The following is a 21760-nucleotide window of genomic DNA, read 5'->3' on the forward strand; positions in this document are numbered from 1 at the left end:
TGTTTTAGTGAGTGTTCTTAAACCAAAACGAACTCTGTAGCTATATTAGAACCTGAGATATAGATCTTTGAATGTAGAAAAATTGCCAAAAACCTACAAAAATCCATAACTCCACATTGAATGTCCGCGCCTAGCTCCTCTCCAACTCAACCGATTGAAGTGTTCAAAAACTCAAAAGAAAGAAGATGTTTCAGTGAGTGTTCTTAAACCAAAACGAACTCTGTAGCTATATTAGAACCTGAGATATAGATCTTTGAATGTAGAAAAATTGCCAAAAATCCATAACTTCACATTGAAGATCCGCGCCTAGCTCCTCTCCAACTCAACCGATTGAAGTGTTCAAAACTCAAAAGAAAGAGGGTATTTCAGCGAGTGTTCTTAAACCAAAACGAAGTCTCTATCTTGAATAGAACCTGAGATATTGAGGATAGAACGTGTGTATGTGAAAAACTCCCATAAGTAATGTACAGGGGGAAATCGCATTTGAGTATAACTTGAGAATGGTGAAAATTAGATGAAATTCGATAGATGATGGCTGATCTGTGTATCAATACCTTTCATTGAAAAAAAAAAATTAAGCAAATCGGTTGGGTAGAACGCCTAAACGGACTCGGAATAGAAATCATCAATTTTTTTAATATATAAGATGAAAATTTTGCTCAAGATTTTTATCCAAAAATTGATTTTCGAAATTGAAAAAGTCGACAAAAATACTGCGAAAAAGATCATGTAATATTCTCTATGTACCATAAAAATATTTATTATTACGTTTATCAAATTTTATAATAAAAAAATGGTCGGAGCAAAATTTTTTTAGATGAAATTTTCAAACTGATAAATAGTAATTCCGTCATAAATATAAGACGTGTCGAGACATAGGAAATAATTATAGAGAGATAGATTAAGAAGCACTTTCTTCAATATCAAGTTGTAGCCCCAAAGTCTTGATTATTACGCTATACAATTGTCCAGTATCAAGGGCATGCTGACATTCGAAGTCAGCGGCCATCAAAATTTGTAAATAAACGTTTGAATAAATTCAATATTATTTATAACTTTAACGTTGTACTTTCATTTCTTTTTATTCTATAGAAGAATAAAAACATATTTTTATACATTGAGCTGGTTAAAAGTTCAAAGTTCTCAAGTCGTAAAAATATACGTTGATGAGAAGAAAAAAATTTTAAGTTTTTTGATTTTTTTTATCAAATGTTTTGTTAATCAATTTCAATATTAAGTTTTTCGTTAATATCTATTATAATATTATTCAAAACAATCACTTAGTTCATGACATATTCATGTAAATGAAAAAACAATGTGTTAATTTCGAACCAGGATCTCGTTTCCAAGGTTTTTCAAAACGAAAAATAACAAAATTCAAAGAATTCGCACGGATAATCGTAATTTTTTCTTCACGAGCACTCATAGAGAGGGAGCAACTATTAAAACATCTCCTGATTATGATGCCGCGCCGCACACATAGTTTTGTTGCCACTGATTTCTGTGTCTCCGGATTATTCTTACTTTCTCCGGTGAGTTAACTGAATAATTTGCCAAACAATCTGACTTAACCGTGGAAGTCGGTGCGCTCGTGGGTAACATCTCCGTGGAGTAGTGCTATACCTCGTGAATTTCAAATTAAGAAAAATAACAAAATCATTTGTGTTATTTTGATTGAAGATTTCGGCTTTTGACATTAGTAGTATATACTAAATGTAGTGACAATCTCATAAAATTCTGAGAAACTACATTAATATTTGCCATAATGGGTTGTATTCTTAGGTAAGTTTTTGTTTAATTCAATTAATTGGTATGGTGTAAAGATAAAAGAACAAAGAAATAAAACTGTGAAGAACCAGTACATATTTCATAATGTTCAAAATTATAGTATAAACAAAATATAAATTACATTTTATTAAAGAATAAGTACATAAAAACCATTAACTATTAGTTTTTCACCTGATAAAAATTAGTAACCAACTAAATTCGTAACCTGTGGCTATATATAGACCGTTTTAATGATTGCAATAATAAATTATGAAAATGAAAAGAATTTACCATGAATTTATGGGAGATTCTCATAATACGTTACGCAAATCCGCACATTTTACGATTTGTTAGAGTCAAAAATGATTCAAAGAAGAAACCGTCAATGCAAATTATTCTATTTTTAGATATTAGTATATATTATTATATTTATATAAAATTTTATCGTTTATATTATCACAGACGGATTCTTTAAGGCTACCTCTGAAATGGTTTAAATAATGAAGCGATTATCATTAAAAACTTTCCGAAATATTAAAATTTTCGATTATTTATAATGTACATACTATAATGTTTCGTATTATTTACAGTAACGTGACTTAATATAATATTTTTCTAGACTGGTTACCAGTTTAACCGACTCGATATAAAAATGGTTGTTTCTAAATTCTTGAGTCGCTTTAAAAGTGAAATCGTTCTTAGTACGTTGCTCTTATATAGGTACTGTAAGGTCATAAAATATCGTTTCTACATCTTTTGGGAGTAAGTTTTTTAATCTCTAATAAAAATGAGATTAATTTTTTCAAAAACAAATATACCTTCGCATATTTCGAAAAATGGTTTTTTTTTTAATTCTATTATATTGAAACTGTGTGACTAGAAACGAAAATTTTTTTGTCGTGAATCAACATATTCAATGTTAATTTAAACACCCGTATTTTTGGAAAAACAACAAAACAATACCAATAGTATCCGAAATGCCCGTGGCGAAAAACAATAGTATTGAATGTGGACGCATATTTTATCGATTAGATAATTGCTTTCTCTTTCTTTTTTACAACGCAGTCCAAGCACCTAGTCTACTAGAAAGTTTCGATATATTTTCTTCACATATAAATGAAGAAATGACCAAATATGTAAAGTAAATTATCACTTCAGCTAAAACGATTTTCCATCTTTTTATAACTTCTTGATTTCCATTTACGTGTTTGTATTATTTGAAAAAATTCATAGAATCAACATATAAAATGACATTTTTTCTATTTGTACAAGTATTTAACATTGTTCTTGACACTATATTACGTTAAAAATTAATATTATATAATACTTTTACCCGCGGCTTCGCTCGCATCGAATCCATTAAATAAGTATCAGAAATCTTATAATAGAAAAGAACGAACTCTGTAGCTATATTAGAACCTGAGATATAGATCTTTGAATGTAGAAAAATTGCCAAAAACCTACAAAAATCCATAACTCCACATTGAATGTCCGCGCGCCTAGCTCCTGTCCAACCCAACCGATTGAAGTGTTCAAGAACTCAAAAGAAAGAAGGTGTTTCACCCAGTGTTCTTAAGCCAAAACGAAGTCTGAAGCTATATTAGAACCTGAGATATAGGTCTTTGAATGTAGAAAAATTGCCAAAAATCCATAACTCCACATTGAATGTACGCGCCTAGCTCCTCTCCAACTCAACCGATTAAAGTGTTCAAAACTCAAAAGAAAGAAGGTGTTTCACCCAGTGTTCTTAAGCCAAAACGAACTCTGAAGCTATATTAGAACCTGAGATATAGGTCTTTGAATGTAGAAAAATTGCCAAAAATCCATAACTCCACATTGAATGTCCGCGCCTAGCTCCTCTCCAACTCAACCGATTGAAGTGTTCAAAACTCAAAAGAAAGAAGGTGTTTTAGCAAGTGTTCTTAAATGAGTACAAACTCTGAAGCTACATTAGAACCTGAGATATACATCTTTGAATGTAGAAAAATTGCCAAAAACCTACAAAAATCAATAACTCCATATTGAATGTCCGCGCCTACCTCCTCTCCAACTCAACCGATTGCAGTGTTCAAAACTCAAAAGAAAGAAGGTGTTTCACCCAGTGTTCTTAAGCCAAAACGAACTCTGAAGCTATATTAGAACCTGAGATATAGGTCTTTGAATGTAGAAAAATTGCCAGAAATCCATAGCTCCACATTGAATGTCCGCGCCTAGCTCCTCTCCAACTCAACCGATTTAAGTGTTCAAAAACTCAAAAGAAAGAAGGTGTTTTAGCAAGTGTTCTTAAATGAGTACAAACTCTGAAGCTACATTAGAACCTGAGATATACATCTTTGAATGTAGAAAAATTGCCAAAAACCTACAAAAATCAATAACTCCATATTGAATGTCCGCGCCTACCTCCTCTCCAACTCAACCGATTGCAGTGTTCAAAACTCAAAAGAAAGAAGGTGTTTCAGCTAGTGTTCTTAAACCAAAACGAATTCTGAAGCTATATTAGAACCTGAGATATAGGTCTTTGAATGTAGAAAAATTGCCAAAAATCCATAAGTCCACATTGAATGTCCGCGCCTAGCTCCTCTCCAACTCAACCGATTTAAGTGTTCAAGAACTCAAAAGAAAGAAGGTGTTTCACCCAGTGTTCTTAAACCAAAACGAATTCTGAAGCTATATTAGAACCTGAGATATAGGTCTTTGAATGTAGAAAAATTGCCAGAAATCCATAGCTCCACATTGAATGTCCGCGCCTAGCTCCTCTCCAACTCAACCGATTTAAGTGTTCAAAAACTCAAAAGAAAGAAGGTGTTTCAGCTAGTGTTCTTAAACCAAAACGAACTCTGAAGCTATATTAGAACCTGAGATATAGGTCTTTGAATGTAGAAAAATTGCCAGAAATCCATAGCTCCACATTGAATGTCCGCGCCTAGCTCCTCTCCAACTCAACCGATTTAAGTGTTCAAAAACTCAAAAGAAAGAAGGTGTTTCAGCGAGTGTTCTAAAACTAAAACGAACTTTGTAGCTATATTAGAACCTAAGATCTAGCTCTTTGAATGTAGAAAAATTGCCAAAAATTCATAACTCCACATTGAATGTCCGCGCCTAGCTCCTCTCCAACTCAGCTGATTTAAGTGTTCAAAAACTCAAAAGAAAGAAAGTGTTTCAGCCAGTGTTCTTAAGCCAAAACGAAGTCTCTATCTTGAATAGAACCTGAGATTTTGAGGATAGAACGTGTGTATGTGAAAAACTCCCATAAGTAATGTACAGGGGGAAATCGCATTTGAGTATAACTTGAGAATGGTGAAAATTAGATGAAATCCAATGGTTGATGGCTGATCTGTGCATCAATACCTTTCATTGAAAAAAAAAAATTAGCAAATCGGTTGGGTAGAACGCCTGAACGGACTCGGAATGGAAATCATCAATTTTTTTAATATATAAGATTGTTCATGATTTTATAAAAAAAAACTGAAGAAGCTATTAACATTCAATACTAAAAGAATGCGGAAGTACCTAATATAATAAAATCTCAACGTTGCTTCACATTAATATCTATAAAAATGTTGTGTAAACGTGTAAAATCCTAGATTTTTTCAACAATAATTACAAATAGATAAAGCGGTTGTATGCGTTTTTTTTTAGTACTTCCGTGACCATTCTTGTATTTATTATCATTAAATAGCTACATGCCGTTTAAGTTAAGTTTTTTATTGAAAACTCCACGTGTCTGTCCTTGCCATCAGCTGTACAGTACCGCTTTTTATCGAAAGTACATTTTTTCTCTACTAGAACAACGAACAATAAACTGATCTGTAGTTGAAGTATTAGTACCACGATGTACCATAATGTACCACATACCATAGCACCTACACAATCGAATAATACATACAATATAGGTCATAATAAAAGACTACTTAGATCGTCAATAATGAGCTTTGTCTTTGAAATTTCTCATTATATATTAATTAGTATTAATACTGAGAAATTTAATCATTATATGAAATGAAATAAGATGAAATCTATTAACATATATGTAATTTTCTATCAATATTTTGATGGTCTATCGTTGGTAAATGAAAATTGAATTGATATTAATAGAAAAAGTTGGATCAATCAAGAATTATTATTGTTTGAAAGTTACTGATACCATCAGGTAAAAAACGAACTAATTTACTTGAATCTGTATTCTCGTATTAAAATTTTATTTGATTATTTAATAAAATGAAATATCTACTTATTACTGAATGCTTAGAATGTTGTACATGCTTCCTAAATTAACCTAGTTTAGTAATTGAACAAGATTACTTCGAATTATATAAAATTTGAATACTTTCTTCTTTAGGAAGAATACACGTGCACACCACGCAACGAATACATTAGATTTTTATAGACTTTCATTTTTAGTTTGAAGAAATTATTTTCTGATTACGTAATTGATATAATTGGTGACAACATCGACGGAATTTGATGATATTTCCAAAATTTTGACGATTCATTTAAAAAAGTATATACCAGCATTAAATTAATTGTCAAAATTGTACCACAATTTGTATGTATTTATAATTATACAGAAATATTTGTCAACAGAACAGATATTTCAAATATCAAGGTAGTTATATAGATTATAAGGAAATTAAAAATAAAAAACGATAATATCTATGGAGCACACCTTCCTACACGCCTTAAAAACTTGAAGGTTGTGTTTTTTTCTGGTAAGTTAACAAAAACAAAGAAAATTCCGATTTTTACAAAGAAATTTTGCATTTTTCATTTGCAAATGGGAACAAATTGTTCATGAAATCATCAAAAAGATAAATTTTTATATTTAAAAAATTTCAACAGGCTTTGTTTATTGTATCTAAAACCATTATACAGTGAAATTTGGTTAAGTGAGACATCAAGGGACCTGCACTGTCGTTTCACTTATAGAGGTATTCCACTTACCCAGTGTCTCAGATATACAGGTACAAATAAATATCTGTCTCATTTACAGAGGGTTCCATTAATAGAGGTGAGAATACAGGTTATTTCAGTTATAAAGGTTAAATTATTAAATAAAATAAAATAACGTGTTATGTGTGTAAATGAGTTTTAATACAAAAAAAAAATACATAGTACTTAAAGGTAATCATACAAATTTATGTAATCAACAAAAATATTTAAGCACGTTTTTACACGTAATATATACTTAACGACAAGAGCTGAGCTCTTAAATATATGATGATGATGATGTACGAATATGGAAACAGAATGTATCAATTATAAAAATCTGTCATTTTAGTTTGTCGTTTGGAAGTATCAGCCATCAGATGTTTTTCGATGTTATAAATTTTATCAAATATGCTTTGCTCACCAATTGATGACATTTCAAAATAACTGTGCAAAGTTTCTAGTGCTTTTACTGCTTCGCGTTTAGAAATTTTTACTAAAATTACTTCCGCGCTCATTTCGTCGTCTTCTTCTTCATTTTCCAATGAAGAAGACGAGAAGGCATGAACAATGTCGCTTTCATCAAGTTCTCCCGAAACTATTAAACCGTCATCGACGTTTATAAAATCTTGGAATGTTGGATGTTGATTATTGATAAGTTCCAATCTTCAGGATCAGCTTCTAAATTTTCGTCCTCCTCTTGTAAGCTTTCAGCTTCAGTTACTTCAGATTTAAATCCAGATTTTTTAAAGCAGTTTGCTATAGTAGTTTTGTTCACAGAAAACCAAGCTTTCCTAGCAAACCTCATCGCCTGAAGAACATCGATTGTCTTCTATAGATTTAATAACATGTCGAACAACTTCTTTTCTGTAACAAATTTTGAAATTGTTGATGATGCCTTGATCCATTGGCTGCAATTTACTTGTCGTATTTGCAGGCAGATACACGAGCAGTACAATTGTCCACAAACATTCAAATTTTTCGCTTCTGGGCTTTCATTTCTTGGTTTAAATTCTTCAACCATTCAGAAAAAATAATGGATGTCATCCATGCCTTTTTATTATTTTGGTAAATCACAGGCAAAGTTTTAACACCTTTGAAACATCGCAGAGACTTGGATTTTCCGATTAATAGGATAGGCAATTTTTCAGTTCCTGACATGTTAGCACCTAGAAGTATTGTAATGCGCTCTTTACTGAGTTTCCCGCCATGACAAGACTCACCTTTTATGGTAAAAGTTTTATCGGGTAGACACTTGCAAAATAAACCCGTTTCGTCTGCGTTCAAAATATCATCAGCAGAATAATTGCGTAATAGAAGTGGTAGGTCTTCAATCCATTGGCTACATTTGTTAACTTCAACAGTGTTACTTTCTCCACAAATTGCTTTGAAAACTATACCGTTTCTTTTCTTAAACCCTTCCATCCAACCATTGCTGCTACGAAAATTATGAATATCGAGCCTTCGCGCGAAATCTTGTGCCTTTTCTTTAACCATCGGTCCACTTACCGGAACGTTTTTGTTACGAAGTTGCTTGACCCATGTTAGCAAACACTGTTCAAGTTCGGGATATTCTGATAAACGTACACGTTTTAGTTTTCCTTGTCCTTCAGAACATTGTGATTCAATTTTATGTTTACTCTGAATTATTCTACAAAGAGTAGATTTTGGCACATTAAATTCGGCACAAACTTCCCACTTTCATAAACGGATACTAACTTCAGTTTTTCACGTAATGATAACGATTGTAGCTTTCGTTTTGGCATTTTTCAAATAAACATCTGTATGATAGTAAAGCGAAACTAAAACTAAAGGTAATTGAAGCTCAAAATTTGTACTTACGTACTTGAAATTATGTGTGGAATTTGTGGGTAGAATAAGAATGAGTAAACCAACAATGTTATCTCAGTTACAGAGGTTTATGCATATAAAATTGACTCGCTGTCTCAGTTATAGAGGTAACTATTATGATAAATCGAAACAACAAATCCCAGATATAGAGGCTTACCTCGTCCCACTAACAGAGGTAATTTAGTGTTAAGACCTCAGCATGAGTTCCAGTTATGGAGGTTTCTCACTTATCCAGGTCCCACTTAACCGAGTTTCACTGTATATACCATATAGTGTAAACTTCTGTCTTGGATGGCCAGAATAAATTTAAAAAAAAACTTTACCAAAATAATCTTTATTTTTATTGTGTTTACATCTAACTGACGTAAGTCTCGATCAGTGTTACCAGCCTAACCTCTCAAAATTCCCTTTCTAGAGCGCGAAATTCGAATTAAAATATAAAAATGCTTACAATAGGTAATACGTTTTGACTAAAACATCTTCTAGAATTATATTTTTCTTTATTATCTATCTATCTATCTTCCATCCATATTTATTTTTAATATACATATAGCAATTTTTCTGGTCAAATATAAGACATACATCATCGACCTCAAACAGGCAATTACTGATTACAAGAAAAACTATCGATATGATGTAATAATATCTGATGTCATAAACTCTTCTAAAACTACAAAAAAATATCGTAAAGGTTAACGTACAAACGATAATTGATTACTTATGGCTATGAATAATAACTTTAATTAAATTCTTTTGTTTATAAATAGACAACAAAAGAAAATTATGTTTTAATGCACATCTTTATGTTGTTCTACGTGATTATAAACGAATTTTGTCCATATTCATAATAATATAATATCACGAAATCGTTAAATCATTCGTTTAATATTTATTTTTCAACGTGTCTGTCATAACAATCAGTTTCTGTATCCAAAATTGGGCCGATAAAAATTTTTCGAATAACTTTCACTCAAGGCAACTTTCTTCGTACAGTATATTATATTTATATATTGAATTAAAGAAAACACGTGTCCTTGTTATGCCTTGTAGGTTGTGCAGATTATTTTTTCTGCACAACCTACACGTCTTGCGGTTTACACAATCTCTGTGTGTTTACGTTTAAGGTTGAAATAAATAATTATTGCACTGTATAAACGAGGATTAATAGTTTTTGTATCGACTTTATAACAGTAATTAATTTTATTGTTAGATACATCATTATACCAACACGTTTCGTTACAAATTATGAAATCCTAAGAACTTGACACGAATAAACGAAATCTAATTAAAATTTTCATTCCATCTAATGTTTCCAAGTCTAAGATAACCGACAGTTGTAAGTTGAAATAAAATTGCAATACGTAGAATTATTTTTTATTTCATAGACGGTAGAAAAATCGCCGAATGTGTAAACATGTATTTGGTTACGTTTGTCTATGGTATAAATTCTTGCTTTTGTAATTTTTTTTTCGTAAAATTAACTATCTAGATACATCTGATCAATACACAGATAAAATTAAGATGCTACAATATTATAAGATTTTATATTTTCATTTTAAAAATAATCATTTCCTTTATTCGAAATTTTTTCGATTAAATACATTCTACGTACCCAAGGACGACTAGTTGAACCCCTTAATAAAAATATTTCCAGTTCTGATTATATCAAACATGAAAATTTATTTAAATTCATCGATTTTTGAAACATTTTTTTGTACATATGGAATTCGTGTATATATAGACGAGGAATAACTATGTACAAGAACATCCTCATAATAATATCTGTTTAGACGACGAAGGTCATTCAGTAGTTTATGAGTACAACCTCCATGGTCGCATCACAATTCCATTTCTATAATATTCTAATGACTTTATTTAGAATCAATATAAGCGGAGATGCACATGGTTGTACTGATAATTGAACTAAAAAATGTTTTTAATAATAAATTAGCACTAAATCAACCTCGGATTTTCATTCGACACAAGAATTAGAAAAACATTTCGTTTTAAACCTCATATTTTACAATGAAATGGTAATATTGGTTACGTAAAACATGATAATTATTGAAATTATTAGATATATATTAAATTAAATATTTTATATCCGGTTTAATTTGAATTTTTATGGGTTTTGAATTGGAATTCACACTTTCGTTTTTGTTATTTAATATGATTTATCCCGAGACAGTCAAAAACAGTCAAAAATTTACTCGTTATATAATAATTATATATTTTATTTATTATATACCTTAACCCTTCTACGAATCGTATTATTTCCGAAGTAATTTTCATTTTATTAGAAAAATACTTATAAATTAGACCGTAACTATAGTTAATTTCGTAATTTTCCATTATCGAAAAATATACCAACGAACAAAATCGTGATTAACAGGTTGTACAAAAAACTGTTACTCGATCGATATGTACAAAGAGAATAATCGATTGCATTAAAGACATTAACATATTTCATGGTTGGTACTGATCTAATTTCACAACAAAGCTCTCTCGGTAAGATTCGATAAAGAATATAATACGAAATGAAAGGATTCATCTTTTCTAAAGGACGTAATTTTCATAACGCCGAAACTATAAATTTAAATAGATTTTCAATAAATATTAGCAATAGTTAATTACAATATTAATGTTTATTGACCAATTTCAATTACAGTAAATACGAGTTTAAGCATTTTTAAAAAAATTTCTAAATACCTATACTGGCACCTCTATATTTAGTAACGCATATAGAAAAGATAAATAATATATTGTAAAATTGTGTTCTAATTTCTGGGTTCTTTTGGATTTGATTGCATCGGAAATGAATTAAATTTTATGCAATTGGGTTCAGTACGAAAGGAAACTCATAAAGATTTTTATTTTATTTTTTAATCCACCACGCTTATCTGGATCCTCAAATTTTAAATTCGTTTATGTTTCTAAATGTTTTTGATTTTAGGTGTATTCTGTTTTAAAATTAGTTTTTTTTAATAATACTTAAAATATTGATAAAAACTGACGTTTCGACTTTGCTCTAATAAGAAAAATTAATTTTTCCTTAGTCCTTACATCTCAAATATTAAATTATTTTTAGTTCTATAACAATTTACAAAATTATTTAGGTCTTTTTTATCATTTATAGCTTTTTCGTGTGTATCATTTCTAAAAATTCTCTTTTTCGTGTATTAGATTCAGTTTTTATAATCAAATGTATGTTTTTTTAATATCTCATGGTTCTATTTTTTTTATCGTACTAGAATATGGATCTTTGAATTTAGAAAAATTGCCAAAAACCTACAAAAATCCATAACTCCACATCGAATGTCCGCGCCTAGCTCTACTCCAACTCAACCGATTTAAGTGTTGAAAAACTCAAAAGAAAGAAGGTGTTTCAGCAAGTGTTCTTAAATCAAAACAAATTCGGAAGCTATATTAGAACCTGAGATATAGATCTTTGAATGTAGAAAAATTCCCAAAAACCTACAAAAATCCATAACTCCACATTGAATGTCCGCGCCTAGCTCCTCTCCAACTCAACCGATTGAAGTGTTCAAAACTCAAAAGAAAGAAGGTGTTTCAGCGAGTGATCTTAAACTAAAACGAACTCTGTAGCTATATTAGAACCTGAGATATAGATATTTTAATTTAGAAAAATTGCCAAAAACCTACAAAAATCCATAACTCCACATTGAATGTCCGCGCCTAGCTCCCCTCCAACTCAACCGATTGAAGTGTTTAAAAACTCAAAAGAAAGAAGGTGTTTCAGCGAGTGTTCTTAAATGAAAACAAACTCTGAAGCTATATTAGAACCTGAGATATAGATCTTTGAATGTAGAAAAATTGCCAAAAATCCATAACTCCACATTGAATGTCCGCGCCTAGCACCTCTCCAACTCAACCGATTTAAGTGTTTAAAAACTCAAAAGAAAGAAGGTGTTTCAGCGAGTGATCTTAAACTAAAACGAACTCTGTAGCTATATTAGAACCTGAGATATAGATATTTGAATGTAGAAAAATTGCCAAAAACCTACAAAAATCCATAACTCCACATTGAATGTCCGCGCCTAGCTCCTCTCCAACTCAACCGATTGAAGTGTTCAAAACTCAAAAGAAAGAAGGTGTTTCAGCGAGTGATCTAAAACCAAAACGAACTCTGTAGCTATATTAGAACCTGAGATATAGATCTTTGAATGTAGAAAAATTGCCAAAAACCTACAAAAATCCATAACTCCACATTGAATGTCCGCGCCTAGCTCCTCTCCAACTCAACCGATTTAAGTGTTGAAAAACTCAAAAGAAAGAAGGTGTTTCAGCAAGTGTTCTTAAATCAAAACAAATTCTGAAGCTATATTAGAACCTGAGATATAGATCTTTGAATGTAGAAAAATTGCCAAAAACTTACAAAAATCCATAACTCCACATTGAATGTCCGCGCCTAGCTCCTCTCCAACTCAACCGATTGAAGTGTTCAAAACTCAAAAGAAAGAAGGTGTTTCAGCGAGTGATCTTAAACTAAAACGAACTCTGTAGCTATATTAGAACCTGAGATATATATCTTTGAATGTAGAAAAATTGCCAAAAATCCATAACTCCTCATTGAATGTCCGCGCCTAGCTCCTCTCCAACTCAACCGATTGAAATGTTTAAAAACTCAAAAGAAAGAAGGTGTTTCAGCGAGTGTTCTTAAATGAAAACAAACTCTGAAGCTATATTAGATCCTGAGATATAGATCTTTGAATGTAGAAAAATTGCCAAAAATCCATAACTCCACATTGAATGTCCGCGCCTAGCTCCTCTCCAACTCAACCAATTGAAGTGTTTAAAAACTCAAAAGAAAGAAGGTATTTCAGCGAGTGTTCATAAACCAAAACGAACTCTGAAGCTATATTAGAACCTGAGATATAGATCTTTGAATGTAGAAAAATTGCCAAAACCTACAAAAATCCATAACTCCACATTTAATGTCCGCGCCTAGCTCCTCTCCAACTCAACCGATTAAAGTGTTCAAAACTCAAAAGAAAGAAGGTGTTTCAGCGAGTGATCTTAAACCAAAACGAACTCTGTAGCTATATTAGAACCTGAGATATATATCTTTGAATGTAGAAAAATTGCCAAAAATCCATAACTCCTCATTGAATGTCCGCGCCTAGCTCTACTCCAACTCAACCGATTTAAGTGTTTAAAAACTCAAAAGAAAGAAGGTGTTTCAGCGCTTGTTCTTAAATGAAAACAAACTCTGAAGCTATATTAGATCCTGAGATATAGATCTTTGAATGTAGAAAAATTGCCAAAAATCCATAACTCCACATTGAATGTCCGCGCCTAGCTCTACTCCAACTCAACCGATTTAAGTGTTGAAAAACTCAAAAGAAAGAAGGTGTTTCAGCGAGTGTTCTTAAATGAAAACAAACTCTGAAGCTATATTAGAACCTGAGATATAGATCTTTGAATGTAGAAAAATTGCCAAAAATCCATAACTCCACATTGAATGTCCGCGCCTAGCTCCTCTCCAACTCAACCGATTTAAGTGTTTAAAAACTCAAAAGAAAGAAGGTGTTTCAGCGAGTGTTCTTAAATCAAAACGAACTCTGAAGCTATATTAGATCCTGAGATATAGATCTTTGAATGTAGAAAAATTGCCAAAAATCCATAACTCCACATTGAATGTCCGCGCCTAGCTCTACTCCAACTCAACCGATTTAAGTGTTGAAAAACTCAAAAGAAAGAAGGTGTTTCAGCGAGTGTTCTTAAATGAAAACAAACTCTGAAGCTATATTAGAACCTGAGATATAGATCTTTGAATGTAGAAAAATTGCCAAAAATCCATAACTCCACATTGAATGTCCGCGCCTAGCTCCTCTCCAACTCAACCGATTTAAGTGTTTAAAAACTCAAAAGAAAGAAGGTGTTTCAGCGAGTGTTCTTAAATCAAAACGAACTCTGAAGCTATATTAGAACCTGAGATATATATCTTTGAATGTAGAAAAATTGCCAAAAATCCATAACTCCTCATTGAATGTCCGCGCCTAGCTCCTCTCCAACTCAACCGATTTAAGTGTTCAAAAACTCAAAAGAAAGAAGGTGTTTCAACGAGTGTTCTTAAATGAAAACAAACTCTGAAGCTATATTAGAACCTGAGATATAGATCTTTGAATGTAGAAAAATTGCCAAAAATCCATAACTTCACATTGAAGATCCGCGCCTAGCTCCTCTCCAACTCAACCGATTGAAGTGTTCAAAACTCAAAAGAAAGAAGGTGTTTCGGCGAGTGTTCTTAAATCAAAACGAACTCTGAAGCTATATTAAAACCTGAGATATAGATCTTTGAATGTAGAAAAATTGCCAAAACCTACAAAAATCCATAACTCCACATTGAATGTCCGCGCCTAGCTCTTCTCCAACTCAACCGATTTAAGTGTTTAAAAACTCAAAAGAAAGAAGGTGTTTCAGCGCGTGTTCTTAAATGAAAACAAACTCTGAAGCTATATTAGATCCTGAGATATAGATCTTTGAATGTAGAAAAATTGCCAAAAATCCATAACTCCACATTGAATGTCCGCGCCTAGCTCTACTCCAACTCAACCGATTTAAGTGTTGAAAAACTCAAAAGAAAGAAGGTGTTTCAGCGAGTGTTCTTAAATCAAAACGAACTCTGAAGCTATATTAAAACCTGAGATATAGATCTTTGAATGTAGAAAAATTGCCAAAACCTACAAAAATCCATAACTCCACATTTAATGTCCGCGCCTAGCTCCTCTCCAACTCAACCGATTAAAGTGTTCAAAACTCAAAAGAAAGAAGGTGTTTCAGCGAGTGATCTTAAACCAAAACGAACTCTGTAGCTATATTAGAACCTGAGATATATATCTTTGAATGTAGAAAAATTGCCAAAAATCCATAACTCCTCATTGAATGTCCGCGCCTAGCTCTTCTCCAACTCAACCGATTTAAGTGTTTAAAAACTCAAAAGAAAGAAGGTGTTTCAGCGCGTGTTCTTAAATGAAAACAAACTCTGAAGCTATATTAGATCCTGAGATATAGATCTTTGAATGTAGAAAAATTGCCAAAAATCCATAACTCCACATTGAATGTCCGCGCCTAGCTCTTCTCCAACTCAACCGATTTAAGTGTTTAAAAACTCAAAAGAAAGAAGGTGTTTCAGCGCGTGTTCTTAAATGAAAACAAACTCTGAAGCTATATTAGATCCTGAGATATAGATCTTTGAATGTAGAAAAATTGCCAAAAATCCATAACTCCACATTGAATGTCCGCGCCTAGCTCTACTCCAACTCAACCGATTTAAGTGTTGAAAAACTCAAAAGAAAGAAGGTGTTTCAGCGAGTGTTCTTAAATCAAAACGAACTCTGAAGCTATATTAAAACCTGAGATATAGATCTTTGAATGTAGAAAAATTGCCAAAACCTACAAAAATCCATAACTCCACATTTAATGTCCGCGCCTAGCTCCTCTCCAACTCAACCGATTAAAGTGTTCAAAACTCAAAAGAAAGAAGGTGTTTCAGCGAGTGATCTTAAACCAAAACGAACTCTGTAGCTATATTAGAACCTGAGATATATATCTTTGAATGTAGAAAAATTGCCAAAAATCCATAACTCCTCATTGAATGTCCGCGCCTAGCTCTTCTCCAACTCAACCGATTTAAGTGTTTAAAAACTCAAAAGAAAGAAGGTGTTTCAGCGCGTGTTCTTAAATGAAAACAAACTCTGAAGCTATATTAGATCCTGAGATATAGATCTTTGAATGTAGAAAAATTGCCAAAAATCCATAACTCCACATTGAATGTCCGCGCCTAGCTCTACTCCAACTCAACCGATTTAAGTGTTGAAAAACTCAAAAGAAAGAAGGTGTTTCAGCGAGTGTTCTTAAATCAAAACGAACTCTGAAGCTATATTAAAACCTGAGATATAGATCTTTGAATGTAGAAAAATTGCCAAAACCTACAAAAATCCATAACTCCACATTTAATGTCCGCGCCTAGCTCCTCTCCAACTCAACCGATTAAAGTGTTTAAAACTCAAAAGAAAGAAGGTGTTTCAGCGAGTGATCTTAAACCAAAACGAACTCTGTAGCTATATTAGAACCTGAGATATAGATCTTTGAATTTAGAAAAATTGCCAAAATCCTACAAAAATCCATAACTCCACATTGAATGTCCGCGCCTAGCTCTACTCCAACTCAACCGATTTAAGTGTTTAAAAACTCAAAAGAAAGAAGGTGTTTCAGCGAGTGTTCTTAAATCAAAACGAACTCTGAAGCTATATTAAAACCTGAGATATAGATCTTTGAATGTAGAAAAATTGCAAAAACCTACAAAAATCCATAACTCCACATTTAATGTCCGCGCCTAGCTCCTCTCCAATTCAACCGATTTAATAAGTGTTCAAAAATTCAAAAGAAAGAAGGTGTTTCAGCGAGTGTTGCTTAAACCAAAACGAAGTCTCTATCTTGAATAGAACCTGAGATATTGAGGATAGAACGTGTGTATGTGAAAAACTCCCATAAGTAATGTACAGGGGGAAATCGCATTTGAGTATAACTTGAAAATGGTAAAAATTAGATGAAATCCGATAGATGATGGCTGATCTGTGCATCAATACCTTTCATTGAAAAAAAAATTAAACAAATCGGTTGGGTAAAACGCCTAAACGGACTCGGAATGGAAATCATCAATTTTTTTAATATATAAGATTGATGATCACTTAGTCTATTTTCTAAATACTGAGATGTTTGCCCTATTCATCGAATTTAATACATATTTGTAAGCTAAATGATTTCGCAATGTATTAACAAATTTTGAGAAAGAAATTTCTTATTAACAATCAAATATAGTAAATTTTGGAAAGCTTCGAGATTAACCTCTAGTTGAATTAAAATAATCTCAGCTTAAATATTGAAACTTAAGCAAATTAATCAATTTCGATCGTGATTCGAACTTTTTCTACCTCAATAATAGTTTTTTCGTTTGACTAACGTAACAAATAATCGACTGATTTTATTATTTTTTTATATAAACATACGAAATGAAGTATGTAATAACTGTTCATTTCAATCAGGTAAAAATACGGTAACACATTAACCTACCTATGCAGGCTATTAATTTCTAATTTCAAGTGTGTAATTAACCGCTAAAAGTTATGTAAAAAGAAGAATTTATTATTATTATTCTTACAGATATAAACAGAGAATGAATCTAACAATATCATTTATAATCATCGAGCGTAACGCATTACGTCTATCGGCGTAGCGTAATACAAATCAAAAGTACTAAACCGAATCGAAAGCAAAAGTTTTTCATTCCACTCTCAGTTTCTCTAACAAGACCTCAAATCTCTCAAAACAATTGTGATATATAAGATTTTTTCTTTATACTTTAATTTACAATGTATAATAATTATCCAAGTAAATAATAGTTTTTATGGATGGAGGTTTTTCCAGGCAGCATTTTTTTGTAATTTGTTCGTGAATTGATACATTCAATTAGATAATTATCGAACAATTCAACATAACGACACGATCTATTGCATTATTGAGAATGTATGACGAAAAACGTTTAGAATAATTTACACACGGATGTCGTTAAACCAAAGATTATTTTCTAAATATATCATCACTAAAATATTTTCTTATTGTTTCAGATTTCCTCTACTGTTATTATTGACTCTGCTGCCTAAATTAATCGGATGTCAATCGATTTTGAAACTTGACGAATATAATTTAACCCAATATACACGAACTTTACCCGAAGATTTAAAACCTATAGTTCAAAAAGCGTTAGCTACCGAAAGACAAGCCATATTAAATGAAAAATTGTCTATTTCATTTTGCCAAAAAGAAGAAACTGTATCATGTCCTCCTATGAAATTTAGGAAACCTTCTGGTGAATGCAACAATGTTAGACACCCCAAATGGGGAAATAGGGGACAGACATTTTTGAGACTCATCCCTCCGAGTTATGCCGATAGTAAGTATTCATTTTCGAATGTATTAGTAATAATAATAAATAATAATAGCTTATTCACTTTCTCTTTCGAAGTTCGACACAATCTGTATGGGTGAAATTGCTGTAATTGCGACCATTTCTTCGCCCAAACAACCTCACATATCGTAAATACACATCTTTATGTATTTCGACATTTATTTGATGAGAAAGTTGCCTTACAACTAAATATCTCTCCACGTAATATCACAGAGTCGTACATAAACAGATAACAAGAAAAATTTTCGAAACTGTTATTCAACGTCAGTTAAAACATTCTTGAACTGTCCCAAAAAATCGATTTCGTTATTTGTTTGTTCTATTTCTTTAATTGACATTCATATTAATTGTATCAATGACAGAAAGTCAAGTTGATTTACCTTCAACTATTCCTCAATTGGCGAAACCAGTGTTGAGAAATCGTTCTTAATCTACAACTATTCATTTTACGATATTGTTAACAACGAGAGAACACCATGTTGTAAAATGTTCGAAATCCATTAGACAATAAGATAGAAATAAAAAGGGTAATAGAAAACTAAAATTAACAAAATATATTATGGGAAACAACAACAACAACATACAATTACATTTGAATATATATCTACATTTTTACCAGCCAATACAACTACTTCAATCCAGTCTAAATAAAAAGTAGCTGAAGTAAAACGTAAAAAAATATATCAACGATTCCTAATATTGCGGAAGACATCTTCTCACAAATAATGACAGTGAACTAGATGAGATTGGGTTGGAAATTGTAGATTTTCTCGAATTTCTACTCCATAGAGGTTAAAATTATAATTAGTATTGATTTCGTTTATTCATACCTGAATATTATACATCTCGGCTAGCTGATTGTTGACGAAATCAGCACTAAATTTATTGGAATCGGTGGATGACTTCAAACTCTAATTAATACTAATCGAGGTTCTATTTACTTCAAATTATGATTAATTTTGAAGACTACGTTTCAAATTTCTCGATAAATCATTTATCATTATCTTTTCCAGTTTTTCTAACCATTATTTTACTAATTTCAATTTGTGTAGTTAATCGAATTTCTTCTCCATAGAGGTTAAAATTCTAAATAGTATTGATTTCGTTTATTCATACCTGTATATTATACATCTCGGCTAGCTGATTGTTGACGAAATCAGCACTAAATTTATTGGAATCGGTGGATGACTTCAAACTCTAATTAATACTAATCGAGGTTCTATTTACTTCAAATTATGATTAATTTTGAAGACTACGTTTCAAATTTCTCAATAAATCATTTTTCATTATCTTCTTCCAGTTTTTCTAACCATTATTTTACTAATTTCAATTTCTGTAGTTTCACGAATTTCTTCTCCATAGAGGTTAAAATTCTAAATAGTATTGATTTCGTTTATTCATACCTGTATATTATACATCTCGGCTAGCTGATTGTTTACGAAATCAGCACTAAATTTATTGGAATCGGTGGATGACTTCAAACTCTAATTAATACTAATCGAGGTTCTATTTACTTCAAATTATGATTAATTTTGAAGACTACGTTTCAAATTTCTCGATAAATCATTTATCATTATCTTCTTCCAGTTTTTCTAACCATTATTTTACCAATTTCAATTTGTGTAGTTAATCGAATTTCTTCTCCATAGAGGTTAAAATTCTAATTAGTATTGATTTCGTTTATTCATACCTGTATATTATACATCTCGGCTAGCTGATTGTTGACGAAATCAGCACTAAATTTATTGGAATCGGTGGATGACTTCAAACTCTAATTAATACTAATCGAGGTTCTATTTACTTCAAATTATGATTAATTTTGAAGACTACGTTTCAAATTTCTCGATAAATCATTTATCATTATCTTTTCCAGTTTTTCTAACCATTATTTTACTAATTTCAATTTGTGTAGTTAATCGAATTTCTTCTCCATAGAGGTTAAAATTCTAAATAGTATTGATTTCGTTTATTCATACCTGTATATTATACATCTCGGCTAGCTGATTGTTGACGAAATCAGCACTAAATTTATTGGAATCGGTGGATGACTTCAAACTCTAATTAATACTAATCGAGGTTCTATTTACTTCAAATTATGATTAATTTTGAAGACTACGTTTCAAATTTCTCAATAAATCATTTTTCATTATCTTCTTCCAGTTTTTCTAACCATTATTTTACTAATTTCAATTTCTGTAGTTTCACGAATTTCTTCTCCATAGAGGTTAAAATTCTAAATAGTATTGATTTCGTTTATTCATACCTGTATATTATACATCTCGGCTAGCTGATTGTTTACGAAATCAGCACTAAATTTATTGGAATCGGTGGATGACTTCAAACTCTAATTAATACTAATCGAGGTTCTATTTACTTCAAATTATGATTAATTTTGAAGACTACGTTTCAAATTTCTCGATAAATCATTTATCATTATCTTCTTCCAGTTTTTCTAACCATTATTTTACCAATTTCAATTTGTGTAGTTAATCGAATTTCTTCTCCATAGAGGTTAAAATTCTAATTAGTATTGATTTCGTTTATTCATACCTGTATATTATACATCTCGGCTAGCTGATTGTTGACGAAATCAGCACTAAATTTATTGGAATCGGTGGATGACTTCAAACTCTAATTAATACTAATCGAGGTTCTATTTACTTCAAATTATGATTAATTTTGAAGACTACGTTTCAAATTTCTCAATAAATCATTTTTCATTATCTTCTTCCAGTTTTTCTAACCATTATTTTACTAATTTCAATTTCTGTAGTTTCACGAATTTCTTCTCCATAGAGGTTAAAATTCTAAATAGTATTGATTTCGTTTATTCATACCTGTATATTATACATCTCGGCTAGCTGATTGTTTACGAAATCAGCACTAAATTTATTGGAATCGGTGGATGACTTCAAACTCTAATTAATACTAATCGAGGTTCTATTTACTTCAAATTATAATTAATTTTGCAGACTACGTTTCCAATTTCTCGATAAATCATTTTTCATTATCTTCTTTCAGTTTTTCTAACCATTATTTTACCAATTTCAATTTGTGTAGTTAATCGAATTTCTTCTCCATAGAGGTTAAAATTCTAAATAGTATTGATTTCGTTTATTCATACCTGTATATTATACATCTCGGCTAGCTGATTGTTGACGAAATCAGCACTAAATTTATTGGAATCGGTGGATGACTTCAAACTCTAATTAATACTAATCGAGG

At 31.4% G+C, this 21760-nt stretch overlaps 1 protein-coding gene across 1 annotated transcript in view; it reads left to right on the plus strand.

Annotated features, from left to right (window-relative positions):
* Positions 1-1201: 1201 nt before the first annotated feature.
* The window catches only part of LOC130449765 (uncharacterized), a 45034-nt gene continuing 24475 nt past the window's right edge, over positions 1202-21760 (plus strand). The window contains exons 1-2 of the mRNA XM_056787764.1: positions 1202-1782; positions 18195-18520. Coding sequence (XP_056643742.1) covers positions 1766-1782; positions 18195-18520 — 343 coding nt within the window. The 5' untranslated portion in view covers positions 1202-1765. The remainder of the gene's footprint in view (positions 1783-18194; positions 18521-21760) is intronic.

This window comes from Diorhabda sublineata, chromosome 10 (assembly GCF_026230105.1).
Source record: "Diorhabda sublineata isolate icDioSubl1.1 chromosome 10, icDioSubl1.1, whole genome shotgun sequence".
Classification (NCBI taxonomy): domain Eukaryota; kingdom Metazoa; phylum Arthropoda; class Insecta; order Coleoptera; family Chrysomelidae; genus Diorhabda; species Diorhabda sublineata.